The 16247-nt window shown below is 46.1% G+C and overlaps 2 protein-coding genes across 4 annotated transcripts in view; one reads left to right on the forward strand and one right to left on the reverse strand.

Moving 5' to 3' along the window:
- Nucleotides 1-16247, reverse strand: part of LOC146853938 (matrix metalloproteinase-17-like) — a 242013-nt gene that overhangs the window by 83582 nt on the left and 142184 nt on the right. The window lies entirely within an intron of this gene.
- CAPG (capping actin protein, gelsolin like) overlaps nucleotides 1-16247 on the forward strand; it is a 66139-nt gene that overhangs the window by 42311 nt on the left and 7581 nt on the right. For all 3 annotated transcript variants that reach the window (XM_085651853.1, XM_085651852.1, XM_085651855.1), the window contains exons 3-5: nucleotides 6383-6537; nucleotides 6799-6960; nucleotides 13022-13171. In XM_085651853.1, coding sequence (XP_085507979.1) covers nucleotides 6383-6537; nucleotides 6799-6960; nucleotides 13022-13171 — 467 coding nt within the window. The remainder of the gene's footprint in view (nucleotides 1-6382; nucleotides 6538-6798; nucleotides 6961-13021; nucleotides 13172-16247) is intronic.

A 16247-nucleotide genomic window follows, 5' to 3' on the forward strand; every position in this document is an offset into this window, starting at 1 on the left:
TATTCATTTATTTATAGCCTGTAAGATTTATTGTTCAATGTTTCTCATTTTTGTGCTGGAATGAGGGAAAAATGACTTAATTAGCGTCAGTTCAACCCGGATGGCAGCGGCAGGGCTGTTTCAGAGGTCTCCCTTCGGTTGCTCTCCCCCCCCCACATCTGTGCTTTTATGGCTCTCTTGCCAGTGTGCCTCTCTGCTCCATGCACTTCCCCCGCAAGATGGACCTGGCATGCTGTCCTGCTCCTCTGTATTCTTCCTGCTCTGCCACACTTTTCACACACAACAGCTATTTATTTTCTCACATGAGCGCCTGCCGAGCTGGGCCTCTTTGCTAGGTGGCTCTTTTCCATAAATGAGCTCTCTGCCGAGATTTATGGCTGCGTCTGCCACTCCACCCTCCTACAGTGAGCCATTAGACTTCACATGTAATGTCACCAGGGCAGAGTCATAAACCCAGCACACAGGCAGATCAAGACTTTGTATTTAGATTACTGTGCACTTTGTATGTCTGAGTTCTAATCCTATTTCAAGAGACATGTTTAGAGTTTGCATTTTAAAACATTTGAAATGCTGCTGAAGCTTTATTCATTAAATCTGCATTCACCACCTAAATTATGTTTAAAAAGTTATTTATTTTCCAAGTCATGGGCAAGGGATGGTTTAAAGTGCTGCACCCAAATTGTAATATCACCTGAAACCCTTCATTTAAGGACTCTTTCTGGCAGCATCTCCAGGATCTGTGTTTATTTTTAGGTCTCGGCTGGCGTGGGCTGCGCACTTGCGCGGTCTCGCTGGTGAGATTTTATGTTTTTGAGGAGCTTTCAGTAACGGGCTTTAAGCCCCGCACCCCTTTCCCATTGGCCAGCGTCACCGTTTATGCTAAATGGTGGCCAGCCATTGGTAAAGAGCTCTTTGTGACGTTCAATTTTGGCTTTTTGAGCCGTCCCACTTGGACGGGCTCATCTGCCTTCAGTGCGTCGCAAAAGGTTTCTTATCTTTATGGGGCCATGTGTTTCAAACACATGGCCCCATAAAGACAAGAAAGCTTTCACAACGGACGAAAGTCAAAGCGGACCGTGTTTGTTGCTGAAGACTGCCGTAAAGCGGGTGACATCCGGCTTGTTTTAGCTGCCATTGGCCCCGTGGACTACTACCTTGCTGGTTGATTGAGAACAACGATATATACACATCAGGTTAGAGAATAATGTGGGTGTCAGCTGCACTAATTTATTTAACCGTATGTAGCTGAGCTATCTTTTTAAAACTGACCCTGCCTACAAGGTCTTCTACGTGTTTGTGATTTGGTTCGTCAATATTCTAAAAATACAAATTAAAAAAAAATTAAAAAATAAATAAAGTTTTCCTTTCGCTGTTTTTTCCGATTATGTCGAATTGCCAAAATAGTGCCAGAAAGCCACTTAGGTGAAGTCTTTTTGAAATGTTCAGTTAGTTTAGTTTTCATTCTTGCGTGGGGATTGTTTAATACAGTAGTTATATTATTCCATCGCTAACATTGCGTTAGTATGCATGTATTTTAAAAAAGTACGAATGCCATTGCTTTACTGTCTGAGTTTTATGTTGGAGTAGCAGGGAGACTCTGAAAATTGGAATTAGTAAGCCTCTATGTTCTGTTGCTTATATCTAATACACTGAACACCACTATAGCTAAGCATTCTAGCAAAATTGTCGCCCGAGGTGTCATCGGTCGCTAATCGTTTCAGAAAACGAGTAGTCTGCGAAATTACCATAGATAACAAAACAATATTAAATATGAAGGGCAATAGATTCGAAATGAACAGCACAGTGTTTATTGAAATGCGTTTATCTTTCATTTCTGGGTTTTAGGGTAATATCATCATCATGTGTTCATCTCCTTGATTTCATCATTATTTTTCTGTCAGGGTCACTTTAAAACGTGTGCACACACACACACACACACACACACACACACACACACGCACAGTTATCAATTCTCTCTCTAACATTGAGATCTTCAACAGGACATGGGGACTTTTTTCATGCACACCAGTGGGGCATATTGCTGTATAGGGCACGCAGGCAGATTTTTAAAGGCTTTCTTAGGCACACTGGCCTATTGCAGCTATGTGTGTATTAGGTGATTTACCACATCACTGGCCCTCAAAACAATTTAATCCTCACAAGCCGGCATGGTAGCAATAAAGTTCACGTGCAATCGTGCATGCAGGTAGATAGATGAGCTTTATCTGAAGACGTGCAGTCTTTATTCCTGTGGTACACTTGCTGTTGTGGAATGCACCACGTTGTGTGTGTATATTTATGCAGGAGTTAGTGGATTTTCTTCGTATAGAGCACACAAGGAAACAAATGTCCCGCCAAGGCACTTGAGAGCATGCAGACTGTGGAAAAGATGTCCACAAAATTCCGGGATTGCGACGCAGAGGGGATGCCAGCGAGGTTGTGTACATGCACCTGCGATTTTAAGTGGGGGAGTGGGGGTAATTTAGTGAAAACTTGCAAACAAGTCTTATTACTTTAGCAAGCACAAGTTGTATCTATGTGTTTCAGGGAGATAGTTAATGCACTGTCAATGAATGAGGGCACATCATAGCTAAATGCATATAAGGTCCCAAAGGCGAGACCGATTGCATTGCAAATGCTTGTTTTTCTTTACTTTTGGTGCTTCTCTACTGCTCTTCCCCAGGTCCTTCTTCCTCTTCTCCTACCTCCTTTTATGGTCTTCTGTCCTTGTCGTAGTCTTTAACCCTGGCACCAAAGGGTGACACATGGTTACTTTTAAGACTTATTCAGCTTACCTGCCAAGAAGGCCCTGGCCAGGTTGCTGTGAGCGCTTCACTGTAGCGGGCATGAAGGACCCGGTCACTCTCTCCCTCTGCCTGAAGGACCCGGTCACTCTCTCCCTCTGCCTGAAGGACCCGGTCACTCTCTCCCTCTGCCTGAAGGACCCGGTCACTCTCTCCCTCTGCCTGAAGGACCCGGTCACTCTCTCCCTCTGCCTGAAGGACCCGGTCACTCTCTCCCTCAGCCGGAAGGACCCGGTCAGCCCGATGGACCCGGTCGCTCTCTCCCTCAGCCCGATGGACCCGGCCACTCTCTCCCTCAGCCGGAAGGACCCGGTCAGCCCGAAGGACCCGGTCACTCTCTCCCTCAGCCGGAAGGACCCGGTCACTCTCTCCCTCAGCCGGAAGGACCCGGTCAGCCCGAAGGACCCGGTCACTCTCTCCCTCAGCCCGATGGACCCGGTCAGTCTCTCTCCCTCAGCCCGATGGACCCGCTTCTTCAGCCCGCTGTTGCTGCCCATGCGGCTGCCTTTCATTCTGTGTCCACTCCTTGATTTCCTGTCTGGTCCGACTCAGAACATGTGTTTCCTGGCAGATGCCAACGAATTCTTTTGGCAACTTTAGAGAATGCGAATACATTGGCCACAGGAAAACCTCTCCGACTGTCCTTTAGGAAGAAATTGAAAATCTTACTTCTGGATTGCGCACTCTGCCCTTTTTCTTTCTTCTATCTTCTGTAATAACTTATTTTTAGATTTCTTGAGAAATGCTCTGAGCCTCCTCCCTAGCACCACAACATCCTAGAGGAGTTCGTGCGCTCTAAATCGCCCTGTAAGTTTTACACCACATAATAAAACATATTCTTTCCAAGTATTATTCTTTTAATACCTTGCGGTGCGTTATTAGCTCAGGCTTTTGGGCTTGTCTGCCCTGCGGCCAGCAAGTGCACCAGTGACACCGGTTCTTCTGGCTGGTGGCTGGGCGCAGTGGAACCCGCCTGAGTTACAACACGGTCTGATTCTCTCGTAAAGAATGGGAGGCTTCGCTGCAGCCGCTGCCTGTCTTCCTCTTAGAGCGAGCAGAGGCTGGATAGCGGCTGCCACCCCTGGGGCTGCGGCCACACCCCTGCCGCGCCCGCGCGCCTCTGGCCGCAGGTGACTCACCCTGGGTGGGGCTGGGTGGTGTTTGGAACACCTGACTCTCTCAGACCAGAAATACAGAACACTGACCCCAGGAAGCGGCAGGCTTCATGCGAAATCTCATTTTCTGGCGCTACCATGAGTCTGCGTCACTTGATCCCTGGCCCTTCCAGGTCCAAGCCCATGGGGGGGTTGTGTGTCATCATTGTTTGTATTTTGGCCCACACTTGAGCTGAAAAATCAAAAATAGTATGCTTTGCAGGTGGAAGAAGGAAAGAGCAGGGTGGGCAATCCAGGAAACCGGGACAAACGTACGAAATGTAGAGTACTGGAACCGTTTCTATGTTGTGGGATGTAAGTCAGTTCTAGCTCTGTGTACAGTGCTGAGGGATGTTGTGTAGCTCCAGGCCACTGGGCTGGGTGTTCTATAACTGATCTGGTGCCCATGCTGCATGTGTACCCGTATGAATATGGTGATTTCACTGTGGCCTGGGAGCCGACAATGGGAGACTCTTTATGCAGGTGCCTGCCTCTACTCTAGACCGATGGAGCGGAGCAGAGTTTCAGTTTGCAGTCCAGCTTGGCGGTCTGTTCAGTAAGTGTCCTCAGCCCGGCCAGGCTTCTCCTGGTAGTAGGGTCTGTAGGGAGTTCCAGTCACTAGGCACCTTGCAGCCAGGCCCGTGACCCTCATACGTAGTGAGGATTCTTCAGGGGCCTGCAGCGGCAGGGGAGTTCCCTCTATGACCTAGATGAGGCAATGATCTCAAAAGGTGACCTGATCTTCCGAGGGAAGTGTCTGATATGTTAGCGAGCTGTGTCCAGCAGAGCACTTTCAGCCGTGTGGTGTACAGTGGCGGCGGCAGGCCGCTGCGTACAACGGAAGGGGATGGGAGGAGTCGATGGCTTGTTCTAGGTCAGCGAATGAGAGGATTTCCCTGTTCTTAGCCAGTGATGGGGGGGACAGGGTGGGATCCAACCTCTTGCATTCATCTGAGGAGTTTTATTTAAATTGCAATCGCCGTAAAAGTCTCTGAGGCTCAGCTCACGCCGTAAAAGTCCACAAAGGATCTAGGTCGCTTGTTAGGGATTGAAAACCTAGACTATGAGCTGGGCTCCCGGTGACCGTGATGTGTTTATTCTTTCCGTGTGAGATTGAAATATGCCAAGTGTCGCAACTGGTTACTCCACGGGTGGCCGGTACCTATTGTCTACTAGGATTTCCTACGTCGTGCGTGACCTGAACTACGAACGCGACATGAATTGACTGTCAATGGAAGAAGTATAAGCAAAGGTCTTCCCAGCGTGTTGGATCCATATAGCTGCATAAGGCGTATGGGGTACCCAATCATAAGCATAGTGAGAGATGCATGGTTTAAACCAGCATAGCCGGTGATGGCTGCATAGGAATGTCCACTTTTGTGCGACCGAACAAAATTCATTCTTACACCGGGGCAATAATGCAGCACATTCACGACCTGGCAGATTGACGCCAGCGCAACCTCTCATCAACCTCTGTTCTGCCACACTGTCCCTACGCATGCGCTGCCACAGGGGTCTGAGGCCACTGGACGCCCATCAGCAGCATGTGCATCAACACATTAACCCAACCCCACTTCTACTTAGGCCCTGCACATTTGTGTGAGCATGCAGGTCATGGCATTCTGCAGCTGCATAATCTGCATGCAGCAGCAGGTGTCCATAGGACGCAGCTGCCCATCCCTCGCTATGACGCCATTTTCTGGTTTTGCTAATAGCGCTCGGCACGTTGCACAACTCCACACTTCTTTATTACATAACGCTCAGTGTCATAATACCCTACCTTACCCTCCCACGTCTTGTGGGTTTCTACACCCTGCGGTGGTGTGATTGCTGCTGGGACTTTAGTGACTGGTTTCTCAAGCAGCTCTGGGTTTTTTTGCCGCATTTCGTGATTTCTCCACAGCTTACCTTGCATTTCGTCACATTGCTGTGCGGTTTTCGCCCTCCGTTCTTCTATTACTTTAGCCTTTCCTCAGACATCAGAATTTTCACATTCAAGAAAACTTACCATATCGCTAATTTATTCGCCCTCTTCCTGCAGTGTTTTCCCTTCAGCACAGTGTTTTCCATAGACGTTATTTTTGATTTATTAGGCATTATAGGGGGGGGGGGGGGGGGCTCTAGCTGACAATTACTACCCATGGGGCACATCAGAGGTTTGGCCATGCAGTCTGCGGTGCATGCATGATCCCTCTAGTATCACACTGCATAGTTGTATTGTAGGTTGTACAGGCACAGGTGTCCACTCATTATGTGCTTATGTAAATACTTTAGAAATAAAGACAGGATGACGACAATTAGTAATACCCTTTACGTACATTAAAAGCACAGACCGAGGCATAGAGCATGAAAGCTTGTGAAGCCCGGCCCTGGCTGCCACCATTCATGGCTGCTTTATTTTTTTGTTCCCTTCTCTCATGCTAGGTAAGAACACCTCTGTGGATGAGCAGGGGGCCAGTGCCATGTTCTGCACCCAGTTGGACACCTACCTGAATGGACACCCCGTGCAGTACCGCGAGGCCCAGGGCAATGAATCCGAGAAGTTCATGAGCTATTTCCCCAATGGAATCAAGTACCAGGTATGGGAGTTATGGGGATCACGTAGGGTGATGAACCGAACGGCAGGGATTATGTGCACTGCGATCTCTGGGGATCCAGTGGACCACTGGGGTCTTGAGTTCTGCGATGCAGTGGAAGTCAGATCGCATAGGCCCCGGACATTAGAGGTGGTCAACTAGCAGTTATGGGGGGAAGGGGGCATGTAGTATGAAAATTATGGATACTGTGAGAATCGCAGATCATACAGTGCGGTGACCCAGCTATCCTATTTGGTTCCACAGGAAGGTGGTGTCGCTTCTGGACTCCATAAAGTCCACACAGATATTTCCCAGATCAAGAAACTCTACGTGGTTAAAGGGAAGAAGAATATCCGAGCGACAGAAGTGGCTCTCAGCTGGGCGAGCTTCAACAAGGGAGACTGCTTCATCCTTGACCTTGGCGAGGTAAGTCTTTATATGTGATTGTATGCTGCAGAGTATGCTTACCTGAGTACCAGTGAGTATGTATCTGTCATAGATTTGTCTGTGGTTGTGACATCTGCTGAGGATTTAGCCTACTGGGGACAATTCCCATGGTCACATACCTGTGGCAGTAGCCTGCAGGCCTGCCCAGCTGGGAATATAAACTGGGTGCTCACCAGTCCACTGATGGCTAGCTCATTGGGAGTGGGCTATCCGGAAAGTGCGGCAGAGGCCCTAGCAGAGCCAATTTAGGAGGAGGTGGGGCGGGGGGGAGGTCTTCACTTGTTGAAGTCAAGGAACCCAGAGATGATGAATTATAATAGTGTATTGCCAGCATATAGCGAATAAAAAATGGCTATCTATTATCTCAAAATGGATCATAAACTGAACACCAGTGTAAAAAAAAACATATTTGTATGACTAGATGTACTCTACCTGGGATGTGTAGCCCTCGTGTCGACAGCCTAACCCAGTGGATGGGTCACTCTTTGCCCTTTCACTCAACACGTCACACTCCTTTCTAGCTAGCCGAACTTGCATGTTTCCGACTAGCTCAAAACGTGTGAATAAATGACCTGCTTTATATTTATTTTCACAAGAATGAGTCTTGAGAATTAGACGTATGATACGCAATGAAAGCGATGAGACTTCTGCTTCCCGCTGTGGCCTATACATATTGCTATGCAAAGGCATTAGCAATTATAAAATACAGATATTATGAAAGCATATAAAATTGTCACAAGCTTTCCTAATGTATTGAAATATTCAAAGCTCAAACTCTGCTGCTAAAGGAAAGGATGCAACTGTAATGCAACCTCCGAGCTGGTGAAAAGTGGGGTTGGCGTGAGTATGTGTTCATCTACCTCGTCTGCATACCTCCCTCCTAGATTTTGCTTGACTAACCATCTCGTAGAACCGACGCCTGTCTTCTATAGAATGTTTGTGCAGAAGCACCTATCCTAAATTCTGTGCCTGTGTTGATCAAGAGTCTGTGTTGATCCTTTTCATTTAAAATTCTGTGTGCGCCCATGTGCATGGGTCTATCTGAGACTGGGCATGTTTATCCGTATCCATCCCAGAGTCAGAACACATGGCCCTACCTCGTTTGTGCATTTACTAGACTATTTGTGTATGAATTGGTACATGTGAGACTGCAATCTCGGTTTAAAAGCTCATCTTGAAATATCCTAATTTGCGTTTTTGTGACTTCGCTGTAAACAATGGCGTAGCTGCTCAACTGTAAGTTATTACAGTTGAGTTGGAATGGCCTTATTCCTCCAGAGCCAGCAGTCCATGTAGAAGGCAGGCCACAGATAACTGCAGCTGCTCTGTAAACCAAGCAATGAGAACAAACTGGCTTTTCATTCATAGGATCTATCTTTATAAAACAAACTGTTGTGCAGAAAGGGCATTTTTACACGTTTGTTTTGTGCACATTAGAGCATTACAGGAAAAAAGTATCTTTTTGCCCCACTTTTCACATTCTGATGCTCAGCAGTTTTTAAATCTGACTTGCATTAAACAGATTCTTACTTTTTTTTCTGATCTTTTTTTGCTACAAATTACTAACTGCTTTTTGATGTATTTAATTTCACATTAGATTCTGCTTTTGTGCTACATGTCTATACCCATATTAACAGTCATATGAAAAACACCAAGGATGTGAGTGATTTGTGGCAAGGGTGATGGTGTGCCCGTCTATTATATAGAATAAAATACCCTCTGTTGTACAGTTGAAGGAAATTACAAATGGCCTAGCATGATGCTCTCCATGCCACTGGAGTCCAGCTATCCTGGCTGATGGCTGAAGGCCCGAAACCGGTCCTAGGATGCTTGTTTCCAGTCCAGGGAAGACCTGGCCTGGCAGTAGGTGCTGGACTGTTCCCATTGGGCTCCGGGTCAAGACTGATTTGCATATGGCTGGGTTCAAACTGGAATGGCATGGTGAGCAAAAAACGATGGTTTTAGGCCCAGATCTTTATACTGGGGTGAATGTATGACATTGTTCTGCATTCTGTCCAAATTGTTTTTGCAACTAGATGATGCATGGCCTAATATAGATGTTATATCTTTGGCCTTATTCTTCGATATGGTCATAGAACTTGTCAGTGACTTGTGATTAGCCTGGTAATATTCAGGAGGGGATAATTCATCTCATATGACTTGCATGGTAATGTAGAGCCTGGCCTGCCGTGCCGACCATTAGGACTGCCGGGTCAGAGGCAGTAGAGGTCTCCTTGCAAATGATCTCCTGGCATATTGAGAAATTTCTTTATGCCAGGCAGCAATTGTTTTGATGGAAAGCTTTTAATCAGAGGGTTGGTTGGGCCTGCTTGGCTTTTTTTTTTTTTTTTTTTTTTTTTTTTTTTTTTATAATTCAAAAAATAAATTGCCAAAGCCTGGTGGTGTTTATGAAATAAAAAAAACAATGTTCCCCAAGAAAAGTCCCCCTAGTCAAAGAAGCGCGTTTTTTTTTTGTATTTTTTTTTTTTATTTTTTTTTTCTCCTTTCAAAGGATGGCACACTGCCAAGAAATTCTGCATTTGGAGGACTTTCCCTAAATATGGTGGACATCCTAGTGCACTAAGGGAGCACCCTGAGCAGGCAGGCTTCCAGCAATGACTGCACTGGCACAGTCAGTGGCCCCTCCCACCTCTAAGTGAGATGGGGGACAGTGTTTTGGGTTGGCAGGAGCCTCACCAATTTATGGGAGGGCAAAAACTGTGCCAAACCCTAAATGAGCCCTTTAGCCCGTGTGTCTCGGACAATCCGTTTGTGTGTGCTAGGTCATGCACCCTAGCGTTGGTGAGTATATGCACGTGTCTAGCAGACCCTGTATTCTAATCAGTTCTTCAATCCATGCTACATGTATTTGTCAAATCCTTCCAGAAGCTCTGCAGCGCAGGGGAAAAGCTGTGCACTGGCAGAGCCTGTTGAGGCTCCATTGGCACCAAGTCATCGGTTCCCAACCTGTAAGAGGGATGGGGGAATTGTGACTAAATGTATATACTGCTTCCAAAGCCCCCAGGGTAATCGTACCCATCCATGAAGAAAGCACTCTCGGGGGTGAGTTTCCATAGTTTTGTTAGAATGGACTCTGGCCAAACAGGCGCGTTTCGGCTGGCGCCTTTATCGATGTTTGCCGGATGCACCAAAACCACTTTTATTTATATAATCGCTCCATGGGGTGTCCAACAATGGAGCAGCACTCAAGACCACAGACCACTTATTCCCCATAAGCCTTTATTGGTACGAGCAGTTCACGCAATCCAGTCCTTTAAAAAGCAGCCGACTGACGCGTTTCGAGATCAACTCTTCCTCGGAGGCAGTAGCGGTTGAGAGGGCATGGAGGACTGCAACTTCCTATTATGCGAAATCGTGGGGCCTGATTGGTCCGCTCTAAATGAGCAACACGTTGCAGTCTGGGATATGCAGTCCACTATTTCCTCTGATGGATGCCCGCTGTAATACATGCTCTAATAAAGCCCTCAGTGAGCCCTGGAATGTGTCTGTTCTAAATCCAAGATCTGTGCTCCACATATGGGACCCCCCCCCCTGCCACTTACTGAGGGCAGCGCTCCGGGGACGTGCGGATTGTGCACCATACCACCTTTTCTAGTGTGCTGTCAATTAGCCCCCTAAGGGCAGGTTTGCCTCATTGCCTCTGCCCATAGCAGAGGGCAAACGGAGGCAAAGTAATTACCTTGTTGCATGGGGCCACACCTCCAATGGAACTAGGGAAGGAGTCTCAAAATGGCAATGGCGCTACATGTTTGTCAGCGCTATCAGTATTACAGAAGGAGCTATAAAAGTGTCTGCTTTATCTGTAATAGCATTGTGCACAAGGTGGACACCAACACCTATATTGCCTGCGGGGCAGAGTGTGTTAATCCTTTGTTCCTTGTAAAGCCAGGGGCTCTCTTATGCAAAGACAGTTGAACAGAAATGCTTTATCAATAATCGATGCTTATCGGAGGCTTTAAGGGAGTTCACTAATTATTCCCTGTTTAAGGTGTTTGCCAATCGAGACTGGCACCTGGCAGCCACAGGAGTCCTCCATTTCCACGTTCCTTTATCTGTGGTGCGGATTTAGGAATGGGCAAGGGATTATGGAACATTTGGTTTTGGGGAGTAGAAGCCCCCTGGTTGTGATATCCTCCTGTATGGGTGCACAATAGATGGCGGGTTCTGAATATTTGCCAAAATGTTGGCGATCAGTATATTGCCAGACTACAAAATCATGGAGCCTAGTCCAGCGTAGTCGGACTGTATCAACGTTCCAATCTCGGACAGAGAACTGTGCCCCAAACGCTAGATTCTTTTTAAAAGCCGTAACCGCTTAAATGTTTCCAAATGGTTCTTCCTGTTAAAATGGTTGCACTATCCTGATTGGTCTCCTTTGCATGTAGCCAGCAATCACGATGCCCACGAAAGTTCAATCTTTTGTGAAATAAGAGATACTAACACGTGGTTACTATGTATTGTGGGTCTAAAAGCCTGTGGAGTTCAAGTGCTGCTTCTAGCACCACATCAAAAGTATGTGGTGTCTGGGTGGAAAGTCTGCGTATTGCAAGTGCGGTACATGGAATGACGGAGGTAAGAGTGATGGGCAGTGTGCTTCGACAGAGGAGACTATCAAGTGGAACTCAGAGGTTTGCGTGTTGAGCTGAAGCCTTGAACCTTCACCGGCTATCCCGCTCCAGGACTGAGCCTTCATCTTCTTTCAAAGGGAGGGGGCAGGGGATCAGTAAGAGCCCATGGCGTTGTCTTCAGATGAAAAGAGGCAGCATCTTTAGTTTTGGATCTTGTTGTCGGATGGAGGGGGAGGGGGGGCGGCATACTCATTTGGGAATCAGGAGATGTCTAGGGTGGTGACTGTGACCGGTCCCTGCCCTCTTTGTAGTCCTGGTGTTGGGTCAGTAGTTCCTGTAGTTGAGCTGTTTGCTGAAGTGTTTCCGGATCATGCAGGGTCATGGTACTCCACCTATCGGACACGTCCATAAAGCGACCTGAGTTTCTCTCTCATTATTGGAAGTATCTATAAGCCTCACAGAATCTGGTCACTGAAGCAGCCATTACTTTTATACCTATAGATAAGGATGGTATAAAAAAATGTAGTCATAAGGCAAAATACTTTTGTTCAAATACTGGGGCAGATGGACTGTCTCTGTCCTGTGTGTGTGCGCGCGCATGCTTGACGCAGTTTGTCTCTGTCCAATACTATGTGTGTTTATCTGTCTAAGAGTTTGTCTCTGCAGAGGGTCAGTGATGTACAGCACGGAGGAGCAGTCTGTACAAGCCCATCTGTTCCTTTACAGTCTGCATTATTCAGGACTGTAAATGTTGTGCTTATCTTTGTCATCGTCTAAGGCGGGCATGTCTGTGTGTTTTCAAGAGGTTGTGTGTAAGTGCGTTTGTCTTTCTGTGACTTTGTATTTGTCGCTCCCTTGTAAGCCTGTGTGTGGCTTCATCTATCTCCTTTCAGATGTGCAATTTCTCTCAAACTCCATAGAGCCTGTGTGGCTCCAGTACTCTGCCACGCTCTCATTCCTGTACGTCTCATTGTATTTCCAGTGCACCATAAATATCTACCATGAATCTCTACCACTTCAAGTATGCATCTCACAGACCCTGTCAATTCTCAGACTGAGTTCCTCTAGGTGGCTCACTCAGTTCATATTCACCTTCTCCCTGATTCAGATGCTCACTGCGAAAACTTGTGCTGCTTGGTCTTGTGTTTTTGGACTCTTGTATGCCTTGTCCAACTTTGCCAAACCTGTGTCGTTTCAAATTCAGTGTCACCTTGTTCATCTGTAAGTCTCTACAGCTGGAATCCCCACAATCTTTACTTAAGAATCAACTGAATCTCATTAACACATTTAGCTTGGGTGGATATCCAGAATATCTGCCATGGATCCAACCCCTCCTGGTCATATGTTGGACATCACTGCCCTGGTTTCCTTGTCAGTGTTCTTGGTCCTGGGGAGTAATATTCAAATGCATGGAAACCAAAGACTAATTCTCACCCTGATTTGTGTTTCAGAAACTCTTTGTCTGGAGCGGTTCGCAGTCTAACATCCTAGAGCGCAACAAAGCAAAGGACGTTGCCAACCAGATCCGGGACAATGAGCGGAATTCAAAGGCTCATGTGGAGATCGTACAGGAAGGGGAGGAACCTGAAGATATGATTAAGGTTAGTAAGAGGAAGATCAGAGAAAAGGATAGCTGAGAAAAGGACCAAGCGGTGCCATGCGTGGAATGGACAAAGGTGAAGTTGTAGATTTAGGTGGGGAGACAGTAAGTTTGCAAACAAGAGATCATTTGGCTATGGAGAAATTGGTGAAAGGCATGCAAAAGGAAGACTGAATACAAAGACTTGTCAAGCAAGATGCTGGAGACATTATTTTGGCCAAGTGTGTGGGCAGAGCGGTCTTGTTTGGTTACAGGTGCGCAGGGAGCAACGATTAGTCATGTCACAGCTGATAGAGAAGGCAGAGAGGTGACCACTGCCCATGAGGGAGGGTAGAGACTAAAACAGGACTAGGGCCAGTTAAGTGTCCTGTCTGACTTGAGGAAGATGCAATCAAAGTGAAATTGGGCATTCTTGGCAGCTGACCTTGGGGTCTCCCTCTGTTTCTGAAGACTTGTCCTTGATTCAGTAGGTGCAGTCTTTCTTGGTGAAACCTTATTCTTTTAAAGTCCATTAGTGTTACGAGACTGGAATCCAGGTGTGACTTTTATGCCAATTTGAGTTTGTGGGTGGGGAGAACTCCCTCACCAGTGATGGCCAAATTCCCACGGTTCAACCCTACCCAGTCTTGCATCACTTCCTGGAGGATCGGCTCAAAACAATCCCACAGTGCATCTCTCTTCCTAAATCCAAGATGTCTGAACGCTTCTTCCCTTTGTCAGAGCTGTGAGTACACCCCGTGGTGTGTCCAGTATAATGAACAACCTCTTAAACCAGTTCTGCAACTGGTTTTCCACTTCTAAAAGCCACGCCAGCCTCTACAAGGGAGAGGGCAAGCTAGAGTGACTTGCATTTGCTTATCAGACGCGGGCCTGTTTGAAGCTGGGCCATCTGAAGGCACAACCCTCTTTCCATCCTGCCATTGGGAGGTCCCACCTTCTCCCACTAACATGCCTTTTGCTCACTGTTCCTGGAAGCAATTCACACTTCCTGGCAGGATGGGAGCTGGCGACAACTGCTGTAGTTGGTCATAAATTGCTACTCGCAATTTGGGGCCAAAAAGTGATAACTTTCTATAGTTACCGTTTTATTAAACGTTACTTTAAATCCAACTTCCACACTTTGTCTGGTTTAATGTAAGAATTAATTTAATACCTCGAAGTACTATATACGGTGGTCCCAAATGGAAGTGAGCACCTAACGGTTGGACTATTGTACCCCAAGTTAGGCAATTGGACTGCCAGCCTTGCCATTGAAATCGACACATGCATTTTCAGGACATATAAAAAATATAAGACATGTCCTTTGTATTCTTATTTAGTACAATGGGTGATTTTATAAATATTAAAAAGGATAGTTTGGTCTTCGCAAAAGGGTTTATTTTACTATGTTGGGATTGCATTTTAAAACTGTAAAACTAGGATGCAGCGGCAGGCCTAGAACCACATTTTCACGTTGGCACTGCAGTGGTGGCACAATTATGTGCTGCAGTCCACGAGTTGGGTACTTTTCATTTCTATGATCTTTTTTGTAGATCACATTGCAACAAATATATACAATATTTAAAACACGACCATAATTCTTAAACGTACAGTATCCAAAAGAGACAACACTCTGGACTCCCCTCGCCAATCTCACTCACAAATTCAAGCATCCACAAACTTCATACAAACCTGGTAGCATACCACACTTGCTAGACTCGCACAACAACCCCTTGGTCTCTTGCCAGCTTTCTTTTTTGGACCAAGGTACCACAACCAAACATACAATTTTTTTTTTTTTCTTTTTTTTTTTTTCCCTTTGCAGTACTGTTTGGTCCTGAGGAGAACCCGATAATAAAGAGGGTTCGAAAAGCGCCGATCTTGCATTTTGATTACCAAACAAATCTTCTGTAAAATGTCTGGTTATTGTGCATTTTTGCAAACGTCTGTTTTCCTAAAAGTTGGAAGGTTTTTGCATTTTGTGTTGTGCACAAAAAATGGTATGTTTGTTTGTGGTACCTTGGTCCAAAAAAGTGACCAAGCTGGCAAGAGACCAGGGGTTTGTTGTGAGTCTAGTGAGTGTGATATGCTACCAGGTTTGTATGAAATTTGTGGATGCTTGAATTTATTGTGAGAGATTGGCGAGGTGAGTCCAGAATGTTGTCTCTGTACGTTTATTTAAGAATTATGGTCGTGTTTTTATAATATTGTATATATTCGTTGCAATGTGATTTACAAAAAAAAATAATAGAAATGAGAAATGATCTCAAATAAACTATTCAATAGGTCCGGCTGTCATTGAGTTTTCATGCGTCGTGTCAGAACCGGTTTGAAAAGACTATCAGTATTGGCATCTATTGTTTTTGTTGTCGAAGGGCTTAGCCTCACTGATTAGAGCCAAGCCATTGGTGTTTTGCAGTCCACGAGTGACATTTAAACTGTAATTCCCAGGTGCACTTTATATCATGCTGGGACCAGTACATTTCCGAGTGGTAAAACCAGCAGCCTTGTGCCAACAATTTGGGGGGGTGGGTGGGTCATGTATTACAGTTGAGTTTTGATGACCCATGGCTTGCAGCCCAAGCCAGCAGGCAAGTTGAAAGGCAGGTCCGAGTATAACAGCCACAGCTTAAACAAGGAAAACTGAATGTCTTTGCCTTTACAGAAAAATATTGGGAGAAGGCAGAGGAGACACAGGGGCTGGTTCAAAAGATAGCTGAGCTTAAGATGGTGCTTAGCCTGGTACAAGGAGGAGATGATGCACAGATTTATTCTGCGTGTGGCGCACTAGAGAGCGGCTGGCCAGGTACCAGGAGAGAAAGATGCAGTGATTGATTCTGCATGTTGTGAAGTAGACGTGGTTGGCCAGGGGGAAGAGGACAGATGTGGCCCTTGGATGGTTAGCGTGACCAGAGGTTACTTTCTAGACTTGCACAGCAAACACAATGATTGGCTATGGCAAATAGAGCAAGGTGATGTTGGACAGGTAGGTGGTATGGAGCAATGATTGTTCTGGGTTCGTGAGGAAGCCACAATACTTACTCCAGCAGAGTTCATGCAATGGCTGCATCACCTTTGAGAGGTAAATCTAATGTTTT

Source organism: Triturus cristatus, chromosome 4_1, assembly GCF_964204655.1.
Source record: "Triturus cristatus chromosome 4_1, aTriCri1.1, whole genome shotgun sequence".
Taxonomy (NCBI): Eukaryota; Metazoa; Chordata; class Amphibia; order Caudata; family Salamandridae; genus Triturus; species Triturus cristatus.